We start from the raw sequence: 25,108 nt of genomic DNA, 5'->3' as shown, positions 1-25,108 counted from the left end.
ATAAGCCACGACGAGACAAGATAAAGTCACGTTTGCTCTCAGTAGCTGCCTCACTCAGCATGCATTTCTTATCAACTGTCTTCCCAGCTGTGGCTAATGAAGGGAATCAGGACCCTTTCCTCCCCTGTAACATTGCTCTCTTCTCCATTCCTCCCTGTGTGCCCTAGGATGAAGAGGGGCCTGGGTCTTCCTCTGAACTCCCTCTTCCTAGTTCTATCTCTTCCCTGCTCTGCCCAGCTGGACTTTTCCCTTCCCCAGCCTCCTCCATAGCCAACCAAGCCACACTCCCACACCCTGTCAGCTTCCTCCTCAGATTCAGACTCCGACAGGGGCATGACAAAGGGTACCTATTTATCTACTCACAATCACTTCCTGTGTCTGGAGGCAAATTGTTCCATTGATTAATTGTTCTAATTGTCAGGAAATATCTCCTTACTTCTAAGTTGCTTCTCTCCTTAATTAGTTTCCACCCATAGCTTCTTGTCCTGCCTTCAGGTGCTTTGGGGAATAGCTTGACTCCCTCTTCTTTGTGGCAACCCCTAAGATATTGGAACGCTCCTATCATGTCTCCCCTAGTCCTTATTTTCATTAAACTAGACTTCTTTTCATTAAACTACTTTGTGTAGTTTCTAAGAACTGCAATGGAAAGATTCCTTGAGGCGTAGGCCCAGCCTACTTATTTAATTTCTCATTTCAGAAATAGAGCAAAAATTTCCCCCCTGACATTCATTCATTCTAGGTTAATTTTAATTAATGCCCTTCTGGTCTCTCCTGGCTTTTCTTTAAGATAACAGTCTTGCTCAAGCTACCTTAAAAAGTTTTTTTAAAAAAAATAAAAATATCCAGCCTGACTAAGTCCACATCTGGTTTTTTTCTTTCCTTCAGACTTCCTCTGGCAGCCGCTTAGGAGCCTGCGCATCTGGAGATGTTTGAAAGCATACAAAGGAATTGCTGGAGCAAGCAGAAGTGAAAAAAAAAAAACCTCTCAAGAAGAAAGTGAAGATGTGCTCATAAAAAGAAAAGGAGAAAACGGAACAAAGACGTTTTACAACTTAAATCTCTCTCTCCCTCCCTCGAGATATCTTGGACCGAGAAGGACTACAAGGAGAGAAGAGAAACTGCAGAAGATGAAGGCAAATGTTTCTTTCAGGGTTGTGGACTGCGTTTTCAAAATCCTCCTGCTGCTGCTCTCCATTTTAAATCCAGCTTCTGCACCTCCACCTCCCACCTTCAGGCTCTCGGAAGAGGTAGAGGGCAGGGACCTTATCCCATCACCCATCATTAAGTTTCCTGGTGATGCTTCCCCCAAAACAGACAAAGAACTGGCGTTCGTAAGTTGAGCTTCTTGTTGTTGTTGTTGTTGAAATAGTCTTGCAATGTTTGTGCAAAATCTGAGTCCATATCTTTAAAAAATTGTTGGTAGATCGACTGTCTTCCTGGTCTTAGAAAAGCTTTCTTTTTCTTTCTTTCTTTCTTTCTTTCTTTCTTTCTTTCTTTCTTTCTTTCTTTCTTTCTTTCTTTCTTTCTTTCTTTCTTTCTTTCTTTCTTTCTTTCTTTCTCCCTCCTCCCTCCCTCCCTCTTCTCTTCTTTCTTTCTCCCTCACTCCTTCTCCCCTCTTTCTTTATCCCTCCCTCTTCTTTCTCTCTCTCTCTCTCTCTCTCCTTCTTGCTTTCTTTTCCCTCCCTCCCTCTCCTCTCCCCTCTTTCTTTCTCCCTCCTTCTTCATTCTTTTCCTTCTTTCCTTCTTTCTTTCCTTCTTTCTCCCTTTCTTCCTTCTTTCTCCCTTCCTTCTTTCCTCCTTTCTCTTTCTCCTTCCTTCCTTCCTTCCTTCCTTCCTTCCTTCCTTCCTTCCTTCCTTCCTTCCTTCCTTCCTTCCTTCCTTCCTTCCTTCCTTCCTTCCTTCCTTCCTTCCCAAGTCAGAACAGTGAATTTTTGAACACTCTCACCCTAGAGTGAAACATCTTCAAGTTTCTGAGGCTTGAATAAACAAATCTGAAGCAAACCCTACAGGTTCCTCTCAGGATGACCTACAATTTCCTTGTAATTTTTGTTTTTTCTTTTATGTGTCTATAAAATATAAGTTTTAAGAGTTGGGGTTTCCATCTGGACCATTTTCTTACTCTGTTTTTTTTTTTTAATGTATGACTTATGCGTAGTCAGAGAGGCCCCCTTACTATTTAAAGCTTAATTTTTCAGCCAACTTCCTAACGAGCCTCAACTCTCATCTTGAAAGGCAATAATTGCTCCACAGGGCTCTGCCAGGGTTATGTTTGTAGCAAATCTGTTGGAAAGGGGGAGTTATAAAACGTTACTTATTATAATTATGATTCATCATCAGCCTGTTCAGTGATTCTTTAAAAGTTGACTGTCTAGAAAACATGTTCCAGTGACTTGCACAGTAGTAGCTAAGAGTTATTTGCGTATTTATTATTAATAATTATTTATGTGTTTAGAAGATTAATATGGTTGCCCAATCACTCTGTGATTCTTGGTCAGCTTCCAAACAATTAAAAAAACCCAATATAAAAAAAAGAATAAAAAGAATAAACCCCAACAAAGAATGATGTATTACTTTGTTGTATAAATTCCTCTTTTTTCTCTTGAGCTTCATCATGATATAACACGGCAACCAAGCTGCAGAATTCAAATCCTAGTATGAATAAGGGAGAATATTTGTAGCTAAGGGTTGAAATGAGAGGTCCTTGGTGCTCTCTGAATTTGGTTGTTTTTCTTGCAGATGTTTCATTATCCAAACTAGGTAATATACTAGCAGTAATGATGTTACCTAGTTTGGGCAATGAAACATCTGCAAGAAAACAACCAAGTTCAAAGAGCACCAAGGACCCAACAGTCTCCTCCTCCTCCTCCTCCTCTTGCAACCTCACACCCTTCTAGCACTGATGATGTTACCTAGTTGGGTAATGAAAAGTCTACAAGAAAATATGCTCAGAGGGCACCTAGGACCCACAGTCGCCTCCTCCTCCTCCTCCTCCTCCTTCTCCTCCACTTCCTTCTAGCACTGATCATGTTAGCTAGTTGGGTCATGAAATCTCTACAAGTAAACAACCAAGCTCAGAGAGCACCAAGGAGCCCTCAAATCACGAGGGATAAAAGACTAACTCAAGGCATGGTTGATGCGAGTTTCTGTCCTGTTCCTTCTGTCCTTGTTCTCCAGGTACAGATTCAAAGCCTTTGACCTAGCTGTTATTCCAACCATAGATTAAATGGTTAATTGTACCATATTGTTACACGAAGCAAAAGTTACATTGCCCATCCTAGTTTTGATATTGACGTCAGCTTCAGAGATGGACAAATGATGATTTATTTAACCTGAAACATGCTGATCATTTCCGACTTGATTTTCATTCAGCCAGTTAAGCCCAAGTAAAGGCAGTATTAGGCAACCGTAGAGCTGATCTTTGCTTTGGGGCCATCATTTGAAAATTTTGTTTTTTGTTTGCTTTTTTTTTTCAATAAGAGAGATAGAGAGGTAGACATTTAGATCCATTTCTTTCTTTCCATATTCACTGCTCATTTTTTTTCTTTTCCCCAAAAGCAATACCTCAACAAGTATTATGGATGTCCCAAAGATAATTGCAACCTACTCGTCCTGAAGGACACTTTGAAGAACATGCAGAAGTTCTTTGGGCTCCCTCAGACTGGAGAACTGGACCAAAACACTATAGAAACCATGAAAAAACCCAGATGTGGCAACCCAGATGTGGCCAATTATAATTTCTTCCCCAGAAAACCAAAATGGGAGAAAAACCTTATCACATACAGGTAGGTACCAAGGGGCACAGTGTCTTCTGAAAATGACTACCCTAAGAAGGAAAACATGGAACTTCTAGTTGTTTCAACCACATGGAGGAGAAAGAACATTCAGCTTCTAGAGGACCTTCCATCTCCAAATGTAGTTATTTTGTGGCTTGGTTGAGGTTGAAAGGACTTCTTGAAAATTCGGCATTTGTTTCCTTCACTGGTCATGCTTGGTTGATTGCCCAGGAGGAAAGGAGTAGAAAATTAAAGGATCCTACTCCATCGTTCTCTCTTCTCAAAGTTTTTAGAGGAAGACAGCATCACTTATAGAACTAAGATTGATGTGACGGTCCATAAATCTATAGCTCAATGTGGACTCTATGCAAGGGGTTGGCAGAATTTTTTTGCAGTTTCCCTGGCAGGAAGTAATTTGTCATTGGCTTTTTTTGCATAGGGAAGAGAGAAAGTAACTGGCCCAGCACAGCGGGCTTCATGCTGAGGCAAAGCTAGAATTTACAGTCTCCTGGTTTTGAGCCATTACACTACAAACTGGCTCTCTCTTTAACCGGTGGGTAGAACTGGATAACCAAAATGTGGTCAAAGAGAAATACGTGCTATTTTTCTAGAGGGCTCAATTTTACCCATCTTTGACTGCATCCAAACCAAAATAAGCTGTTTACAGAATTACGGGTGAAAACTAATCAAGGAAGAAATAACCTAGAACTAAGGAGAAATTTCCTGACAGTTAGAACAATTAATCAGTGGAACAACTTGCCTCCAGAAGTTGTAAACGTATTGGAAGTTTTTAAGAAGAGATTAGACAACGATTTTTCTGAAATGGTATAGAGCAGGGGTCTCCAACCTTACCAACTTTAAGCCTGGAGGACTTCAACTCCCAGAATTCCCCAGCCAGCTTTGCTGGCTGGGGAATTCTAGGAGTTGAAGTCCTCCAGGCTTAAAGTTGGCAAGGTTGGAGACCCCTGGTATAGAGTTTCCCGCCTCAGCAGGGGGTTGGACTAGCAGACCTCCAAGGTCCCTTCCAACTCTGTTATTCTATTATGTAGGCTTAGATGAAACACGGCATAGGTAGGGAGAGGGATAATAGAGGGATAGAATCAAGATCACATGAAGGTCTAGTACCACTTTACAAAGCCTTAGTAAGACCACACTTGGAGTACTGCATCCAGTTCTGGTCACCACAATACAAAAAAAATATGTTGAGACTCTGGAAAGAGTGCAGAGAAGACCAACAAAAATGATTAAGGGGTTGGAGGCTAAAACGTATGAAGAATGGTTAAAGGAATTAGATATGCCTGGTCTAATGAAAAGGACTGGAGGGGATGTGATAGCACTGTTCCTATATTTGAGAGGCTCTTATAAAGATGAGGGGGTCAAACTATTTTCCAAAGCACTAATAGGCAAGACCAGAAACAATGGTTGGAAACTAACCAAGGAGAGAAGCCATCTAGAACTAAAGAGCGATTTCCTAATGGGAAGAGTAATTAACCAGTGGAAAGTTTGCTTTTAGAAGTTGTGGTTGCTCCATCATTGAAGGCTTTCAAAAAGAGGCTGGACAATGTGTCTGAAAAGATATAGAGTTACAGTCACAGGAATAGAGCAGGGGGTTGGATTAGAAGACCTCTGAGGTCCCTTCCAACTCTCTTATTCTATGTTCTGTAGGCTGTGTAGGCCTTTCCACAAACTCTAGTGGAGTCAAGGGGTCCTCCATGCTACATCTCATCCTTCCACCGACTGTTCTTTAAGAAAAGAGCCATCTTCCTATTTGAAAGCTTGCAACATCCTTCCAGAACAGGCGCTTTTAAGAGTAGAATGTCTCTCTCTTATTTTCTTAAAGAAAAAAAAATACAACAACCCTAAAACTTGCATTCCATTGAACTCCATGGAACAACACACCACAGGCTCCTGTATGTCTGCCTTTCTCTTCTCAGAACTTTTGATTTGGCACTTTGAGCCGGAGATGATATTAATCCCACAGCCGTGTTGTGTCTGCAAGCAGCAAAGCTGAGCAGAAATTACAGGGTGACTAGAACAGGAATTATTTGAAATGGCTCTTCATAGTCCGTGGGTTGCACAACTTTCAGGCAGAAGAAATATTCTTTTTTTTTATTTTTATCCATCTCTGCTTCAGTCAGAGATTAATGTTTACAAGCGTTCTCCTTTTCTGCACCTCATTCAGATGACTTGGCTGGCCAGGAATTAGCTGTGGAACAAAAGCAAATTGGCTAGCAGATTTGGGAGTAAGTCCAATGAAACAGAGTTTTGTACATAACACATGGCCATCAAGGGTTGGCTTTGCAAAGGATTTTTCTTGTGTTTGCTTGAAAAGAGGGTTAAATTTTAGGATGCATAACATTATGCCAAGCTGACTTGTCAAGATTTGCAGATCCCAGTCAGTTCATGATGATTCAGCAGATAAATTTGCAAGCACAGGTATTCCAGGATTAGAGAGTTGAAAACATGCAAATTCCTCCTCCCCTCCACTAAAAGAAAGAGTGGGAAATGATTCCATTCACCATCAGAAGTTTTTTTTATAAATAGAACAGAAGGAAGATTGGGGGAGGGAGAAGGAGGAGGAGAAAAGAGAAGGAAGGAGAAAGGGAGTGAAAGGAAAGAGATGAAGAAAGGGAGAAGGAGAAGAAAGGGAAGGGAGAGCAAGACAATGAGAAGAAGAAAGGGGAATGGAGAAGGGAGATAGGAGGAGGAGAAAGGAAGGAAGGAAGGAAGGAAGGAAGGAAGGAAGGAAGGAAGGAAGGAAGGAAGGAAGGAAGGAAGGAAGGAGGGAGGGAAGGAAAGAAAATGGAGACAGGAAGGAAGAAGAGAGTAAAGGGAAAGGAGATGGAGACAAGGAGAAGAAGAAGGAAAGGGAATGGAGGAGGAGAAGGGAGATGGGGAAAGGAAGATGAAAAGTGAAGGGAAAGGAGATGGAGAGAAGAAGAAGAAGGAAGGAAAGTGGAGACAGGAAAGAGGAAAGTGAAGGAAGATGAGAATAAAGAGAAGGAATAGCTTTGGAAATTAATTCCCTTTCTGCTGGTGCTATTTGCTAACTCTGGCCCAGAAAAATTGCACCATTAAATGAACGGGTCTGTGTGAAAGATTAAGTGTGTGAGGTCTATCACAAAGACAGAGAACCTGAGGACCTCCCCATGTGTTAAACTACTATTCTCAGCCTTTCTCCTGTCTGGCTATGTTAGGGAGAGTTATTGAGAACTATAATTCTGCAGTTACAAACTGGGTTTCCTTCAGTGCTCAAACCCAAGAGGAAAGATGAAATCATCTAGTGGCTCTCCAGCTTTTGTGCAGCCCAGATGAGATAGACTTGAGTCAGAGCTCTGTATCTTTGAATTGATGAATCATCATCAATTGTCATCATTATTTTTGTCTTCAAGAATTTTAGGCTATACCCCAGATCTGGATTCCGAAACGGTTGATGATGCGTTTGCCCGAGCCTTCAAAGTCTGGAGCGATGTCACGCCGCTGGAATTCTCCCGAATTCATGATGGAGAGGCAGATATCATGATCAACTTTGGACGATGGGGTATGCACATCACGATACGGCGGGTCGGTTCCTACTCTGGTTTCTTGGCTGAGTTGAGTTGGTTTGTCAGAGTGTTTGCAATGTGACTACTATTGTGAGACAACCCAGGAGCACAACACAACACACAGAGGCTTTGTCTTTTAACAATGGTTTATGTCCAAGACTGCTATCTACATACATGTACGTGGTAGGCACATACCAGGCAAGCAATCAGTCTTCATTACTCTGCATGGAGAGAACTACAATGGAGATAGAACACGAGGATATTGCTGATCCATGACCTTTTGTGGTAGTAAGCTTGAATTTTATTCATCCCTCACTCCGATGTAAGCCTCAGGTTTCACCCAACAGCCAAAACAATGCTTAAATTGGCACTTCTACCCCAAAGATGTCTAGGTACCAGGGTCTGATATTCTTTTGTTCCTTCTTCTGCAGAACATGGGGATGGGTATCCTTTCGATGGTAAAGATGGTCTCCTGGCTCATGCTTTTGCCCCTGGACCAGGAGTTGGCGGTGATTCCCATTTTGATGATGATGAATTTTGGACTTTGGGTGAAGGCCAAGGTAAGACAGCGGTTTCTGCTTCAGAACTTACACAGGTGTCCTTGGCTGCCATCGTTGTTTTTCTTCTGCTGATGGATCCTCTGTCCTCTCTTTCCAAGTGGTCAGGGTGAAATACGGCAATGCGGATGGAGAATACTGCAAATTCCCCTTCCTATTTGGTGAGAAGGAATACAACAGCTGCACTGATGCAGGGCGAAGTGATGGGTTCCTGTGGTGCTCAACTACCTACAACTTTGATACAGATGGCAAATATGGATTCTGCCCCCATGAATGTAAGTTGAAGGATGGCTATGGGGACTTAAGAAGGCTGCTCTAATTGGGTATTGGCTTGTGGCCTTATGACAGGGTAGAGGCGAATGATTGAGCCTTCTCAATAGCAATAGCACTCAGACTTATATACCGCTTCATAATGCTTTGCAGTCCTGTCTAAGCAGTTTACAGAGTCAGCACATGGCTCCCAACAATCTGGGTCCTCATTTTAGCGACCTCAGAAGGATGGAAGGCTGAGTCAACATTGAGCCTGCAGAAGTAGCCTGCAATACTGTACTCTAACCAATGCACCACTGCGACCTCATGTGTGCTAGTTTCCATAAGTTCATTTGATCTCTTAAGGGACAAGGTCTCACCATTTGTCAAAGGTGATTAAAATAAAGAGCCAGCCTGGTGAGGAGGAGTTGCAAAACACCACTGAATTCAAAAGCTCAGGGAAATTATGATGTGATACCATAGTGCCTTCATTGCAAAAGAGAGGTTGACAAAGCCAATGAGTCATGAGTGGGCAGGAAACAAGAATTCCTGCCAAGTGAGAACCATCCAATTCCAAATACTTGTTTTATTACTGCAGCAATTTCTCCCTACTGGGCATTTATCTGATGCTCAGCTGCCACCAAAGAGAAACAACAGTAAGCAAACGTCCATTTCCCATGAATGAAGAGAAATATATGTGTCCCAGGATAATGTGGCAGTGTGATAATAATCAACCATTCAGGTATCAAGACAACTGGAGACATGTGAACAATATGTAAGAGCTTTATTATGAAGCTTTTGCGAAAGGGAATTCTGCTCATGGGCAGAAGACATGCTTGCCAGGAAGGCTGGGGTTTATCTACAGGTTCAAATATACAGTCTCTGCTCCTTTCCGGATTCACAATCTATCCAGCTACGTATCTCCCTATGCAACACCCTATTATTATTGTAGCATAACATCGGTTACATCTCTGGTTCGGGTACCTGGCCTAGATTGGATCCTGCCTGTGATATGTAGAATTATACCTGTGAAAATGTAAATCCAATCTAGGTCAGACACCAGAACCAGAGATGTAGTCTTCTGAACTTTTGGATTCATGCTGGAGACCATCCTCAGGGAACTTCTCTCTCACAGAATGAAGAGAGAGAGAGAGAGAGAGAGAGGAGAGGAGAGGAGAGGAGAGGAGGAGGAGAGAGAGAGAGAGAGAGAGAGAGAGAGAGAGAGAGATGATAGATAGATAGATAGATAGATAGATAGATAGATAGATAGATAGATAGATAGATAGATAGATAGATAGATATGGGGATGGACTTCAGTACAAGATCCTGTAAATGGCCATTTGGGTGCCATATCTTCCCACATTGACTGTGGGAATGTCCACTGAGATTCAGCCTTGTCTACCACACAGAGGTTGACTGATTGATTGATGTTCATTTGGTTGAACTTATATGCCTTGCCTTGTAAACTTTAGGCAGCTTACAATCAGTAAAAACAACACGAGAAAACATGAAAACAAACAAAATATTAACTCCAAGGATACTGTACACCAGAGAAAAATCATAAGGACAATTTTCTATTAAAAATAGAATAAATGGAGGGTTTCCCCTTGTTACTGGGAACTAGGATTGTGTTTTTTTGCAACGAGTGTATAAAATTAGAAGATTACTTGGCAGTTATTTGCATTTAATGAAGAAACACCAGGGCTGGGATTTTGTAGGCAGATCGAGGGCTTTTGTGAGTGATGCATATATTTTTTTTGTCAGAATCATTGAATAACAACAAACTCACAGATGGTGCTTGTTTGACAAATAGTGGCATTGTTCACATTATTATTCCAAAACATTGTTTTCTAAAGGCTTGCTTTATAAATGCAGATGTTACTAGAGCAGATAAGAGTAAGTCTCCTAAATGTCAACGTGTTAGAGTTCATCTTATTCAAAGGTCCCTAATCACCACTGCATACTGTGTCTCTTCTCCAAGGTTGTATGGATTTGATGAAGACACAAAGCCCAAAACTACCTTAGGAAGTGCTCTTTTATGTGACGGCTTCCTTCTTTCCTTCCTTTCTTCCTTCCTTCCTTCCATCCTTCCTTCCTTCCTCCCTCCCTCTCCTTCCCTCAATTCTCCTTCCTTCCTTCTTTCCTCCATTTATTCTCCTTCCTCCCTCCTTCCCTTCCTTCTATTCTCCTCCCTCCCTCCCTCTCCCTCCCTCTATTCTCCTTCCTTCCTTCCCCTCCCTCCATCCTTCCCTCCCCCTCCCTCTCTCTCCCTGTCATTCCCTACCCTACTCTACCCTACCCTTCTTCACTAATCCCTTCCCTTCTTCATCAATTTCCTTTTTAAAGAAATATTGCCAGTAAAGGTAACAATAAATCAGTCCTCAATCTGATTTTTTTTTTTTTGTACCACAACACTCATCAGTCCTAGCTAACCATGGCTAATTCCCAGGGATGGTGGCCCAGTTATCACTCGTAATGTATTATTGATTACGGTTCTAGTGTCTCAGCTTTTACTCTTTGATTTGCGTTTGATAGGAAGGCAGGATTTAAAGGACCATCGGTCATACATAAAAACAAATCCGTGTGTCCCAATATTTCCCCAGCCTCCCTCTGGCTTTTGACGTAACTCTTGAGAAGTGGATATAACGAAAGCCATGGAAACTGCAGCTGGGCTGAATGTAAATGTTTTGGTGTTATTGGCAGAAAGAAAAACAAATCCTATCTCTCTATAAATCTTATAAATACATCCTTGAGAAAGTGTTGGTCTTGAAATTCACCAGGAAGGAAGGACTCTTCCTTAATCCATACAGTTCTTTGCTTGCCTATTTTGTTTTACGTCTTGTAGCTGTGTGATGACCTGCCTTTTGTGTGCATTATTTTAGAACTATACTTGGAAATGCTTGTTAAGCAGGGAAAGAAGAAAAGATAGAAGATTTTCCTTTCGTGGATCAATATTGTGGGGAGCCTCCTAAAACCTGGCTGCTCAGGGAAATTCTGCAAACAAAACCTGGAGGGCTTCTGTCCTTTGGGAATTGGGATCCTGCCTTCCAGCATTTCCCCCCATTGAATGGGTTTAGATTCTCTTTTTAATTATTGTTATTCCAGTGCTAAAGTTGTCTCTGCTATCAATGTTACAGAAGTTGCTAAAGAGAATCGTGGAAAAAAAAACAGAATTTGGAAACTTTTGGTGGTTACCAAACAGAAAAAAAGCCTTCTTTGGACATGGAGGCAATGATTATTTTCCAGCAACACTACATTAAGTTTCCATACTTTTTCCCCCTCTTAAATTGTTGGTGGTTAAGCTAATAAGATAGGTTATTAAAAGGCCAACCCTGGCTGAGTTTATAGCCCAAAGTTGCTTCCCTAGCAAATGCATATGTCTCTCTAAGCAGCCTCGGTTCCCCTTTCATTCTCCAAAGGAAAGCTGCTTTTAAAAAAGTCTTGGAACTCCAGTGCTGGGTACATTCAGACATGCATTTTAACTAGCATTGCTGGAATAGTCCTCAGGAAATGTGGCTGGAAGGCTGAGGAAACCCATTCTCAAATCAGTAGCAATCGAAAAATCAACGAGTGACATCCATTGCAACCTAACCAGCCACAGCACCTTATGGTGGGTGGATGTAACACAATTAGCTTCAAATTTTTGAAAAAACAACAACAGCCTGGTAAAGGTCCAGGCTGGATATTGACTGGAGTTGTGTTTCTCAACATCGGGAATTTTAAGACAGGTGGACTTCAGTTCCCAAAATTCCCCCAATAGTTTGCATGAGTTCTTCCTACTGTCCTTCCTACTGTTGTTGAAACTTTCAAAGGCTTTCAAAAATTCTGTATCTAGAGAGAGAAAAAAGAAAGGGGGGAAAACCCCATTGTCAACTTGTTTGCATGTAAATCATATGTTAATTTACAACTATTTACACTGCACTACTATTACTATTAATCTTCTCATCCCTCCTTATCACCCATCCCCTCCCACTTGTGACTGTATGTCTGTAACTTTGTCGCTTATATCCTTATGATCTATTTTGACTGTTTCCTAGTATGATTTGATTGCTCATTGTACCCTATGACTATCATTAAGTGTTGTACCTTGTGATTCTTGATGCTTGATGAATGTATCTTTTCTTTTATGTATACTGAGAGCATTTGCACCCAAGACAAATTCCTTGTGTGTCCAATCACACTTGGCCAATAAATAATTCTGTTCTGTTCTGTTCTATTCTATTCTTGATTCTATTCTATTCTCTGTTCTGTTCTGTTCTGTTCTGTTCTGTTCTATTCTTGATTCTATCTTATTCTTGATTCTACTCTACTCTATTCTTGATTCTATTCTATTCTATTCTTGATTCTACTCTATTCTATTCTTGATTCTATTCTATTCTCTATTCTCTATTCTCTATTCTCTATTCTCTATTCTCTATTCTCTATTCTCTATTCTCTATTCTGTTCTGTTCTGTTCTGTTCTGTTCTATTCTTTATTCTATTCTATTCTACTCTATTAATCATGGACTCTTCAGAATGAGATACAGAGAATCCTTGACAAACAACCAGAATTGAGCCCCACATTTTTGTTGTTAAGCGAGACACGTGAACTTTGCCACATTTTACTATCTTTCTTGCCTCAATTGTTAAGTGAATCACTGCAGAGTAAGTGATTGGTTAAGGGAATTCTAGCTTCCCCATTGACTTTGCTGCTCAAAAGGTTGCAAAAAGGAAATCGCATGACTCCGGGACATTGCAGCCATCATAACTATGAACCAAGCACTTGAATTTTGATCACGTGACCATGGCAATGCTGCAAAGGTCGTAAGTGTGAAATGCGGCCATAAGTCACTTTTCTCGGTGCCGTGGTAATGTTGCATGATCACTAAACGAACTGTTGTGTGCCAAGAACTACTGGTATATGTCACACAATGTCTCATCTCTAGTATCCGGTTGCCAACTTGGAAACAAATCGCCAAAGTTTTAATGGCACGCTTCTTGTCCTGCAGCTCTTTTCACCATGGGTGGAAACTCGGATGGGCAACCGTGCAAATTTCCCTTCCTGTTTGAGGGAAGATCCTTTGACGGCTGCACCACAGAAGGAAGACAAGATGGGTATAGATGGTGTGGCACTACCGAAAATTACGACCAGGATAAGAAATTTGGATTTTGTCCAGAGACAGGTAAGAAGATCTTTCCTACAATTGTCATGAGTTTGTTCAAAGGAAAAAAAACAAAACATCTCCCACCCTTTTCTTCAGTGTCATCAGACCCAAATTACAGGCTTCCAGAAATCAAAGCAATAATTCATAATAATTACAACAAAACTTCTAAATGATGAAGCAAGAATTTGATAGTATAGTATTAACCATTCCTGCTTTTATTGGTTAATTTTTTTTAAATGCAGCAATGTCTACCGTGGGTGGAAACTCTGAAGGACAGCCGTGTGTTTTTCCTTTTATATTCCTTGGGAATAAATATGATTCTTGTACTACTTCGGGACGGCAAGATGGGAAGATGTGGTGCTCTACATCTAGTAACTATGACGAAGATCGCAAATGGGGATTTTGTCCGGATCAAGGTAGAGATTTTTCTCCTCCTCTTCCTCCTCCTTGTAAATGTTACTGCATTTCTTCCAGTTCTTCAAGATATCAAAAAACAAGGAATGCACCACAGTTGTAATGGACCAAAATAAAGATTAAAGAATAAAAAAAAAAAAAACATAGTTCTTACAAAACAGCCCACTCTTGCATCATTTTTTGTTATGGTTCAAAGCTAGCAAAATAGGCTAAAGTTTTAGATTGCATCTCAAGATGTCCTTAGTGAATCAAAACAATTCGCTTACAGGCTTCCCTCATTCTCAGAAATATAACTGAGATCATCAAATGTCCAGAAACAATTGCAACCCTCCAAAAAAAAAAAAAAAAAAAACCATCCTAAGAAACTCACAAATGAGTCAACTGTGAAGTCAATTGTAAATCATTCCTTCTCACAAAATTTCCCAACAGCTGGATCAGGGATGTTTGAACGTGGCTGAAAAGTAGAGTTTAGATTTGTTTTTGTAGTTCATTTGGATTTTACAGTGCTCAGTATATTTTATTAGCCCAGTTTTAGATAGTCTTGGTTATGACTTCGTACAAGTGATACCAACTATGGCTTGTCGGCGAAACATGGCTTAACATGAAAAACATACAAGTTGTTTGGTGGTTACGCTATTTTTTTTTAGTGGTTTAGGTGGGCTTGGTTAAAAATTAACCAGGGTGGAAAGTATTTGGTCAGGGGTGACAATCCCAAGGATCTGGTATTCAGCCAAAGGTTGGAACAAATTCTACAAATGTGCAACCGTACACATATACAATGCTTTGTCCAAGGTTGTATGCAAGAATAGTCTTTAAGTTTCTCCAGTACCTTCCTATCTATCAAGTGACAAAAAGGCTGAAATGTTAGAAATAGTAAACTGAAAATTTGATATTGGTCATAGGTCTTTCTCTGTTAGATTCATTTATACCATTAGAATATAACCGAATATCGTGCATTCGGTCCTGTAACTCTGAGCAGTTAAATTATATAGAAATGAGCGACATCATCCAAACATCGTGGACCATCAGTCAGAGCAATGGTTACATCTTCTGTCTTGGATGTCTTCAAGGCCCCTGAAACTGCTTTTGTACAATGGGTAGATTGACCTCACACAAAGAGATATGTATGGACAATACCATCGAGCAACCATAAAAATCTGATTTATTTTCTTCCAGGGTACAGTCTTTTCTTGGTGGCTGCTCATGAATTTGGCCATGCAATGGGACTCGAACATTCTGAAGATCCTGGCGCACTCATGGCCCCCATCTACACCTATACCAAGCACTTCCGTCTTTCTCAAGATGACGTTCAAGGAATCCAAGAACTTTATGGTAAAGTTTCCAGTTGGTTCAAACTTATCCGAAACATTGGAGTCCATATCATTATTAATCTTGGTGTTCAAGCTTCTCCAGGAGAACCTAAAATGGTAGAATAATCTGGTGAACCATTAGAAGGAAGCCAGATGCCCTGTTCTTTTTCTTTCCATCTTTTATATTATCTAACACTATTATTATTATTTTTTGCATTACGAGGGGAAAAAAGCAGAATAAAGAATTCCTGATATTACTTCCCTTTCTGATTTCTAAGCTTAAAAGAATGTCCAGGTTATTGTTGACTTTTTCTTGATTTTCAGGGGGTTCTACTGATGTTGGGCCAGGACCAAAGCCAACCCTTGGACCTGTCACTCCTGAACTTTGTGGCCAAGATCTTGTCTTTGATGCCGTGGCTCAGATGAGGGGTGAGATCTTTTTCTTCAAAGACAGGTGAGTGGGGAGGTCAGTGTCATGGCCCTGTTGTGGAGTGTGGCTCTGTTGGCTGTGGAAGAAACTGGGGAAGGGCAAAGTCCAGCTGGGCAGAGCAGGGAAGAGATAGGACAAGGGAGAGCAATTTCAGAGGAAGACCCAGGCCAACTCCTTCTTCATCCTAGGGCACACAGGGAGGAATGGAGAAGAGAGCAACATGGGTTGCATGGCTTATGGGGGAGGAGTGGGCCCTGATTCCCTTTATTAGCTGCAGCTGGGAACACAGTGTATAAAAAATGCAAGCTGCATGTAGCTGGCTGTTGGGAGCAAACGTGACTTTATCTCGTATCGTCGTGGCTTATCTGGGTTCCTGATGTCTTCCCAACTGTGTGAGTTTTGCCATGCTTTCAAGTCTGAAATTCCTGCTCCTGTCCTGCCAAACTAATTACTTCAGTTTGGTTTGTTTGGATTTTAAGTTAAGTTTGTATTGACCATGTTGTGGACTGAATTGTCTACAGTCAAAGGCTGTTCCTGGGAGAGTTTTTCTCCAGCCAAAGGTAACCTGGACACTGGGGGCAAAGTTGGAGATAATAAAGGGACTCTTATTGCTTATCTGACTGTGTTGCCTTTGTGCCACGCCCCTTTGGGTCATCACAGCCAGAAAAGGGTCTATTTGGTATTTATCTCTTCCTTTGCTCTCCAGAAAATTAGGGAGGGTCCCTTCTTTTTCTCACACTTTTTTGTGGCCGGAGGCAAATTTTACATGCTGGTTGTCCGGTCTGTAAGCTTTTCTTCCTGTCTCACAAGGCCATTCCTACATACCATTACAGGTAGCCCTACCATTCCCTTATTGACTGTTCAAAGTTACAACGGCACTGAAAAAAAAGTGACCTAGGATAGTTTTTCACACTTACATCGGTTGCAGCCTCTCCATCTAAATTAAGACGCTTGGCCATTGGCTCATATTTATGATGACTGACAGTGTCCCAGGGGCACGAGATCCTCTTTTGCAACTGTCTGACAAGGCAACGGGGAAGCCAGATTCACTGAACAACCGTGTTGCTAACTTAACAACTGGGGAGATTCAATTCACTTAACGGTGGGAAGAAATGTCATAAAATAGAGCAAAGCTCACTTAACAACTGTCTCACTGAGCAACAGAAATTTTGGGCTGCGTTGTAATCATAAGTTGAGGTGTACCTGCGCAAGGAGCCACACTTTGTGTGGTAAGAGCTGGGTCTAAACCATGTTCTATTCTCTAATGAGAGCCACAACCGTTGTGTTTGTGGAACCAGCTAAGCTTTGGTTATTTGGGAGAACAGTTTAGGGAGTGGTGTGGCCTAGTGGTGGAGTTCTCATCTCACAATCAGGAGGCTGTGAGTTCGATCCTGGGTAGAGGCAGATATTTCTCTCTCTGGGTCCACACTGAGAATATATCTGCTGGGGAAAAAACTCTGCATTGGCAACAGGAAGGGCATCCAGCCCTTAAAACACTCTGCCAGCTCCATTCAGTTGTCCCGACTCCACCCTGCAAGGGATTATGGGGTTATTAAATGAAAATGATGAGTTTAGTTTTGGATTCAAGACAGTATAATAATACGCACAATGAAAAAGGGCTTAGAAGAAACAACCAAGTTTAACATGTGAATCGGAGCGACGTGTTGAAAATGACACCTGGGCTCGTGCCACTATTACGAGCTATAAAGCTGCGTTTTTTTTCCCCCTCACACAACTTGAAGAGCCAGCTCTCATTTAAAAACAGGAAAGAAAAAAAAAGAAAGAAAGATAATGCAACTAAAAAGCCTAATCTGACAAGCCATTTGCTCAACATCTATCAAATGGCAGCCTTGTCTGACTTATTATACGGCATTTCCAGACTCTGGAGTTCTTTAAACAAAATGAACTGCTCATCAGAGACGGAGGGAGGGGTAAAAAAAAGATTACACAATAACGTTTTTATTAACATCCTGTCCCATAATTTCCTACATACTGCTGCTGAAATCAAACCAGAGTTAAGGTTTTTTATTTTATTTTGCAACGTTCATAAATCGAAAGAGGATATCAGCTCAACAGCTTCCAAATTGCTCTTTTCGTTCTTCTGATGAACAGTTAATGTTCCCTGGTTTCATTTACAGCCAAGCTGTTTGATTGATGATTATTAGATTTGATCTTTTTTAGTTGCTACGATCATAATCTTCCAGAGTAATGGAATACTATACAAAGGTTGGCTTTTGCCAAACGCGTATCCATCTGTTCAGCGTACAGCGCAGGAGAAGGCAGAAAGAGTTTTAAGTGCCTTGTAAATGAATTTATTTGCTAGGATAATTGAAGCACCCACTATTCCGTCATTCTTTCTTGCTTTGTTGTTGTTGTTGTTGTTGTTCTTTGCTAAGGATTAATGTGAGTGCTGGAGAAAATTGTTATAAATGGCAAACATCTGGGCACAACACATTTTAAAAAAAATCATGGGATTAGCCCCACCAATAAAAGATTGATGCACTGAATAATAACAAAGCTCCCTTATAATTTAATGTTTATGTTACTAGTAGAATGTAAGCATTGGTGTGTGTGTGTGTGTGTGTGTGTGTGTGTGTGTACGTGAATACACTTTGCTCAATTTGCTTAAAAAGCACATTGGCCAATAAAGTTTCTTGTCATTTTTTGGCTAGATTCTTCTGGAGAACAGCTAATGAACGGAGCCGACCAACCGGACCTTTGCTCATTGCTGTTTTTTGGACTGACCTTCCAGAAAAAATTGATGCTGTCTACGAAGCCCCTCAGGAAGAGAAGTCAGTATTTTTTTCAGGTAGGATTTGGGCTAAAATCATCTATACACAAAAACGCACACGGACTTCTGTCAAGCCAACTGCTCCAGCTAGATGTTCTTCAGAAGATTTGGCCTCCAAGTTCCAGAATTTAGAACCAGGAAGATGTTCTAATGTCACATCGTTGCTTTGTCCATGTTTATTTTATGGTAGGAAGAAGGAAGCAATTATATTTCTTTAGAGTTGCCCCATTTTTGAAGACGCTGGAATGGATTTCCTGCAGAAGTTGTGAATGATCCATCATTGGAGGTTTTTGGACAGACATTTGTCTGGAGTAGCATAGGTTCTCCTGCCATGAGCAGAAGGTTGGATTAGATGACTTCCAAGGTCCCTTCCAACTCTGTTATTCTGTATTCTGGTTTGAGCAAAACATGGTTATTTTTCAAAATTTGCCCTGCTTTGAATTTTGCAAGGCTGAGTTTCAGTTAGAAACAATCCAACCTTCCCCCATTTCCATATTTTAGAGAAAAATCTTTGCAAAGGAATGGAAAGGTTTTGTATAATAAACTATACAGTGGTTTTTTTTTAAAAAGGGTGTTGTTGAAACTGGCACAAAATTGCATTCATGTTTGAGTGCAAAGTGTTTTTATATGAAAATAGACTTTTTGTATATGTTGGACTGTTATGACATGCGATGAACCAAATGTTCAACCACTCCAAAACGAGAAATGGAATCGAAATGAAACTTCATCTCTTTGCAGACGATTTATTTTCATGCAGCCATGCCAGTTGATCTGGGAAAATGGTTTTCAGTGGTTGCCTCAACCAAACAAAAATGAATAGCAATTCTTTTTTGGCTCTGATTACTACACAACAACCCACAATCAACACAAGAGAGTGAAGGGAAACAAAACAAGTGGATGTGCAGTTAAATTTATTTAAAGGAGTTGGGGGGTGGTGGGAATCTTGCAAAGTGAATTTTTGATAGCTGAACAGCATTTTAATCATTATTGTGTATCATATTACATGATAACTGGGTATAGCCTAAACATTTTATAAGCCCATCCTTTATAGTCTCATGTCCTAAGGGTTTTAGAAGGAAGAAAGATTTATCTACTATTTATTTATTACTTATTAAATGTATTGGCTAATTAAATTTAGATAGTTGGGGGCAGTGTTTCTCCACCGTGGCAGCTTGAAGAATACTGCATCCAGGTTTGGTCACCTGATTATAACAAAAGAGGTTGAGACTTTGGCAAGAGTGCAGAGAAGAGCAAGTAACATGATTAAAGGCCTGGAGACAAAAACATATGAAAAATGGTTGCAGGAGTTGGGTATGGCTAATTTAGAGAAAAGAAGGATTAGGGGGCACATGATAGCAATGCTCCAGTATCTGAGGGGCTGCCACAAAGAAGACAGGGTCAGCCTATTTTCCAGAGGACCAGAAGATAAACCAAGAAATAATGGATGGAGACTAATCAAGGAGAGAAGCAACCTAGAACTAAGGAGTAACTTCCTAATAGTGAGGACCATTAACCAGTGGGACAGGGTAGCCTCTTCCTTGTGGCAGTTCCTCAAATATTGGAACACTGCTATCATGTCGCCCTTAGTTCTTCTTTTCATTTGATGAGTTTGACACACACACACACACACACACACACACAAGCTCAGCTTGGTCACCTCTTACAACCCAATCTGAACAAGGCTTCATGTCATCTCCTAGTCAGACCCACAGCCTCTAATTGCACAAAACAGGCAACAACAGAAAGGAACAAACCAAGCAGGAGAACGCTTTCATATATAACGCACGATTTTGTTACATGTAGAGACAATGTTAAAGGGTAGGGGGTTAATTTTGAAATGGAGTGTTTGGCCTGTCCTAATTTACCTCCCTAATATATTTAATGTAGCTTTGCTGCCTGAAATCCAAGACCCTTTGATTGAGAAAACCCTTTTTCTCCTTCTCCTTAATCCCCTTGACGCTTGATTTTCCTAGGAAACGAATACTGGGTTTATACCGCCAGCACCTTGGAAAGAGGCTATCCAAAGAGACTTACCAGCCTCGGGCTGCCTCCTGACGTGCAACGTGTCAATGCTGCATTTAACTGGAGCAAAAACAAGAAGACATACATCTTTGCAGGAGACAAATTTTGGAGGTAAGGAATCCTGCAACCCCAACGCCGGGATACCACGGCGCTAGGAAGTTAGGAACATCACACAGATTCACACACACTCTTAACACCTTGTTTCCAATGTCCAAGTAAGTTCAGAAGGTAGAATGTAGAATTCTTTATTGGCCCAGGCTGATTGGACCCCCAAGGAATTTGTCACCTCTGGTGCATAAGCTCTCAGTGTACATACAAGCAACAAGCGATAAATCATGATCCCCATCATAAAATACAATCATCATATATCATAAGATCCAATAGTGGGTGATAGTCGTAGGGCACTAAAAAAGCAATCAACATCCATCATAAAAGGATACTAAATAAAGGCAGTCAACATAAATCATGTGATACAAACCACAAAGCTAGTCATAAGAAGCTAAGGAAATAGGTAATAGGAAAGATGAGAAGATGAGAAGGATAATAGGTGAGGAAGGAACATGTGTTTTTTGTTCCTGTGCATTTTACAGATACAATGAAGTGAAGAAGAAAATGGATCCTGGCTTCCCTAAATTAATTGCAGATGCCTGGAATGGCGTCCCAGATAATTTAGATGCTGCCCTGGAAGTCAGCGGAAGTGGTAAGCTGCTATTTGTTTTCTAAGATATTTTATATATATAATCTGGAAGCGGGGAGATTGATTACAGTACTTCAGCCTGCTCCTGCATTATTTTTGGAGACATTGTCTGCTGCCCTGGTCGCTGAATAGGACGACAACTTTGGCAATCTGCCGGCTGCCACAGTAAATTTCTCTCTTCGGTGAAAATCTCCCACCGCTGTAAGGAAATTTAGGAAGGGTGACCTTTGCTGAACTTCGCTGGGCTGTCTGAATAACTCGTCTCCAGCAGAGTAATCCTAACCCCCTTTTAATGCAGCCCAGATTCTGATTAAAGAATCCTGCCTTTATTAGTAGACGAGGGGAAGAAAATCTCCTTTGAACTGAATCTCCTAAACGGCTGAGAACTTTTCACAGGGGTTGAGTTGGGAAAGAGGGATGGAAGCTCAGATTCAAGCTTTTAACTCTCTGTGCCCATCTTTTCCTTTTTAAAAAAAAAAAAATGGCATGCTTGAAAAGAAGAAGAGAAGGGGGAAAAAAATTCCAGTAACATGATTCTTACTGGCCTTTTGAAAGAATAGTCTTCACTCGGTCAAGTTTTTTCAGTTCCAACAGACCAATTCCGCTAAGTCCTCATTTATGGATTATGTGTAGAGTTGGAGATGGCCTAGCCATCAATCGTAGCAAAAAATCTTCTACACCCACACCCCAGAGCACAATCATAAAAAGATGCAGCTTTTATACCTTTTGTGGCCTCTAATATCAATTTCCAGAATGGATCAGGAGAAAAACTTTCTTGGGGTGAAGGTTAGAGGAACTGGGAGTGGTGGACAAAGTTTGATATTTTAAATCATGCAAGTTTTGCTGAACTTTATGCCCCAAATCGTCCTACTTGTAAAAGGTGACTTTCAACAAGCCACAAAAACAAGTTCTTTCAGCCATGGTGGCACAGTGGTTAGAGTGCGGTACTGCAGGCTACTTCTGCTGACTGCTGACTGCCTGCAATTTGGTAGTTCGAATCTCACCAGGCTCAAGGTGGACTCAGCCTTCCATCCTTCCAAGGTGGGTAAAATGAGGAGCCAAATTGTTGGGGGCAATAGGCTGACTCTGTAAACCGCTTAGAGAGGGCTGTAAAAGCACTGTAAAGCGGTCTATAAGTCTAAGTGCTATTGCTATTGCTGAGCATGGGCTCCAATTCGAGCGTACAAACCCAACATCATCTCACCTCCATCTGTGAATCGTAGCATCATAGTAAGCCAAACCGTGGTTTATTTTTGGAGGACTATAAATACAACCGTTGCTTATCTGAGTTCCCTATGAGGTTGAAGGTTTGTTCTCTAAGCTTTCTGAATGTTTCGTTATCAGGATAAACTTCAGCGGAGTTTAGGGGATGTCAGTGTTCTGCTTCTAAGAACTTCAGGTGTGGGGTATCAAGTGAGGGTCTGGTGATGGGTCAGGTGGGAGTTATCAGTGAGTCTTGTAATGGGTCTTATGATGGGGAAGTTACATTGGGAGCAGTGGTGGGATTCACATTTTTTTACCTCCAGTTCTGTGAGCGTGCCTTGGTGGGTGTGGTGTGGCTTGGTGGGCGTGGCAGGGGAAGGATACTGCAAAATCCCCATTCCCTCCCCACCCCACTAACCTGCTTTCCAGCTCAGTTCTCCTGTGCAGGGAAACGAAAAAAAGACCCAGCCAATCAGCTGGGACTTGGGAGGCAGAGAAGAGATGGGGTTGGCGAGGCCAGTCAGAGGTGGGATTTGCCAGTTCTCCAAACTATTCGAAATTTCCACTACCAGTTCTCCAGAAATGGTCAGAACCCGCTGAATACCACCTCTGATTGGGAGGTGAACTGTTGGCGGGGCTTGGTTGAGGGATGGTGCTATCTCTGGTTGGCTGGTTTCAGGCCAATATGTCTGTTGATAGCATTGTTTGTGGAGTACCATGCTTCGGGGAACACATGAGCATGGCCAATAGTTTTTGTGTTGCTCCAATCAAACCCAACCACTGAGCTGACTACCAGGTGATGTAGACACCTATTCTAGTGAGTCCCACAACTGTGATTTTATGTATGTTTGTTAAGGGTTGTTTTCTCCTTGCAGGCCACAGCTACTTTTTCAAGGACTGGTACTACCTGAAACTGGAAGATCAAAGCTTAAAGATTGTGAAAGTCGGCAATGTGAAATCAGACTGGCTGGGTTGCTGAGCAAAGCACATCCCTTCCTAACCAACCATGTATATCTGTTTTGATGTGTAAGAGTCCTATGTCTTACCCCACCATTAGAAATAGAGCTATATCCTAATTCAGGGGCTTGTCTGGTACCAGCCCAACCTATTCAATACCACTACTTGATACAACGGTTTCAGATCTGAGAAAGCACAGTGACTCGGAAGCAAGTCCCATCAAATCCTTCCTTCTCAAAACCTTTAGTACTCAGAATTCCTAGATCTGACATTTCTTCTCCCTTCATGCCAAAATTTAAGCCATATAGACCTGATATTATGGTTCAGTATTCCCTGCTAAGACACCATAACAACCATCTTGTTCCCATTTTTGAAAACATCATTAGCAAACCGTATGCGGAGATCAACATATACCCCTAAATGTAGATAGTTAGCATGCCAGGAAGTTGATGGTGTCAACGTTGACTCCCTACATGCCACTCTTCTAAATTTAGAGAGAAGAAAAATTGAGAGTTTAGGCTTTTTTTTTTATTACAGCCTGGAAGAATCAAATCCAGCAATATACAGACCTTGTTCTTTCCTGTCAGGTTGGACATGAAATGAAATTATACCTGCATCCCAAATCTTGAAAAAGGTCCAATTACAGAAGCTTTGAAAAAGCCTACAGGCCTTCCAACCTACCTGAAAGCCAACTATGGAAAGGAGAACTTTTACATTCTGAATTTGGCCTCTGTACTTTCCACATTTCCTTGGGGGTCTTATCAGTTTAAGTTCAGATTTGCCCCAAAGGGTCTGCTTTTTCCATGAAGAGCTTTAAATCCTGCCGTTCCTTAGCAGTTCATTTGCGATTCCCTGTTTCTTGACACGGCGTTGCAAAAGAAAAAAGAAAAGAAAAAACCCAGCCGATGCAAGGCACAGGTTGCCTGCCTGGGGAAATTGTGTTAAGCACTGAAATGCAATGAAGTCACGGGGAAGAAGCTTGCTTTTAAAGTACAGTTATCCCTCGACTTATGACCAGAACTGAACCTCCAAGTTTACATGGCTAAGCAAGATGGCTGTTAAGTGAGCTTTGTCCCATTCTATGACCTTTCTTGCCACCGTTGTTACGGGAATCACAGCAGTGGTTTACAACATGATTGCTAAACCAACCTTCTATGCATGTCCAATTTCTTAAGTGAGTTGAGAGGGGCTTGCAAAGGATAGCTAATGTTCATCAAAGTGCTAGAATTATGTGCTAAGGGTACACATTTGGATGGCAGATAGAATAAACATGAAGGAGAAGAGGAAGACGGGGGTTAATTTTAGGAGAATTCTAGGCTAGTATTTTCCCTTGACTATGCTTATCAGGTCACAAAACACAATTGTGTGACCCTGGAACATTGCAATGGTCATAAATACATGCCAGTTGCCAAGCACCCGAATTTTGATCAGGTGACCACGGGAAGGCTTGCAACGGCTGTGTGAAAAATGGCCATAATTCCCTTTTTTTCAGTGCCATTGTTAACTTCCAATGGCCACTAAACAAATGATTGTAAATCAAGGACTATGTTCTTTTTAAAAGAAAGGCATGTCTTTACTGAAAACCAGCCATTTGCTTCAAGCACTTTGCCACCTCCAGATCTTAAAAGAAACACAGGGAGAGTGACCGAGGCATTTGAAGTTGACATGTTATAAGAAAGACCAAGTTTGAACGCTTCATGTTTTATTCTTTTCCTCTTTGTTGTACCGAGATGGCTTCCTCTTCCTTCTTCTTTCTCATCCACTCATTTCTTCACGGTTAGATTTAAAGCATCAGGCAATGCAAACCTTCCACTGTAGACCCCAATGGAAGGATGGTGTTCATAGAAAAAGATTTTTTTTTAAGAGGAAAAAAGAAAAGTGTACATACCAAACATCAGCGTTACCAATAAAGAAAGAAAACCAACCTTCTATGCGTGTCCAATTTCTTAAGTGAGTTGAGAGGGGCTTGCAAAGGATAGCGAATGTTAACTGAAGTGCTAGAATTATGTGTGAAGG

General features: G+C 41.2%; 1 protein-coding gene and 1 long non-coding RNA gene across 2 annotated transcripts; one reads left to right on the top strand and one right to left on the bottom strand.

The window, feature by feature from the left end:
• Nucleotides 1-883: 883 nt before the first annotated feature.
• Nucleotides 884-25,021, top strand: MMP2 (matrix metallopeptidase 2). Its single transcript, XM_087971449.1, has 13 exons — nt 884-1,331; nt 3,556-3,782; nt 7,166-7,314; nt 7,750-7,878; nt 7,977-8,150; nt 13,113-13,286; nt 13,511-13,684; nt 14,859-15,014; nt 15,317-15,446; nt 18,095-18,231; nt 20,187-20,346; nt 20,826-20,935; nt 23,011-25,021. The coding sequence occupies exons 1-13, from the start codon at nt 1,128-1,130 to the stop codon at nt 23,112-23,114; spliced, it is 2,028 nt and encodes a 675-aa protein (XP_087827575.1). The 5' UTR covers nt 884-1,127; the 3' UTR covers nt 23,115-25,021.
• On the bottom strand, nt 13,548-25,108 carry LOC148129803 (uncharacterized). The gene is made up of 2 exons (XR_015750612.1): nt 25,018-25,108; nt 13,548-15,101 (listed from the first exon to the last, which is right to left on the bottom strand). It is a non-coding gene; the product is annotated as an uncharacterized LOC148129803 (long non-coding RNA).

The sequence above is a fragment of the Notechis scutatus genome, chromosome 9 (genome assembly GCF_049901735.1).
Source record: "Notechis scutatus isolate UNSWTSFEM ecotype Mainland chromosome 9, rNotScu1.2, whole genome shotgun sequence".
NCBI classification, from domain to species: domain Eukaryota; kingdom Metazoa; phylum Chordata; class Lepidosauria; order Squamata; family Elapidae; genus Notechis; species Notechis scutatus.
The sequence above is the reverse complement of the archived record's forward strand: the minus strand, read 5'-3'. Positions and strand labels throughout refer to the sequence as shown.

What these genes read in the sequence shown, in the direction of transcription:
- MMP2 (XM_087971449.1), top strand. Translation starts at nt 1,128, where the DNA reads ATGAAGGCAAATGTTTCTTTCAGGGTTGTGGACTGCGTTTTCAAAATC. An exon ending in GATCAACTTTGGACGATGGG is followed by an intron (nt 7,315 to 7,749) that starts GTATGCACATCA and finishes CTTCTTCTGCAG; the next exon opens with AACATGGGGATGGGTATCCT. An exon ending in GAAGTCAGTATTTTTTTCAG is followed by an intron (nt 18,232 to 20,186) that starts GTAGGATTTGGG and finishes TGATTTTCCTAG; the next exon opens with GAAACGAATACTGGGTTTAT.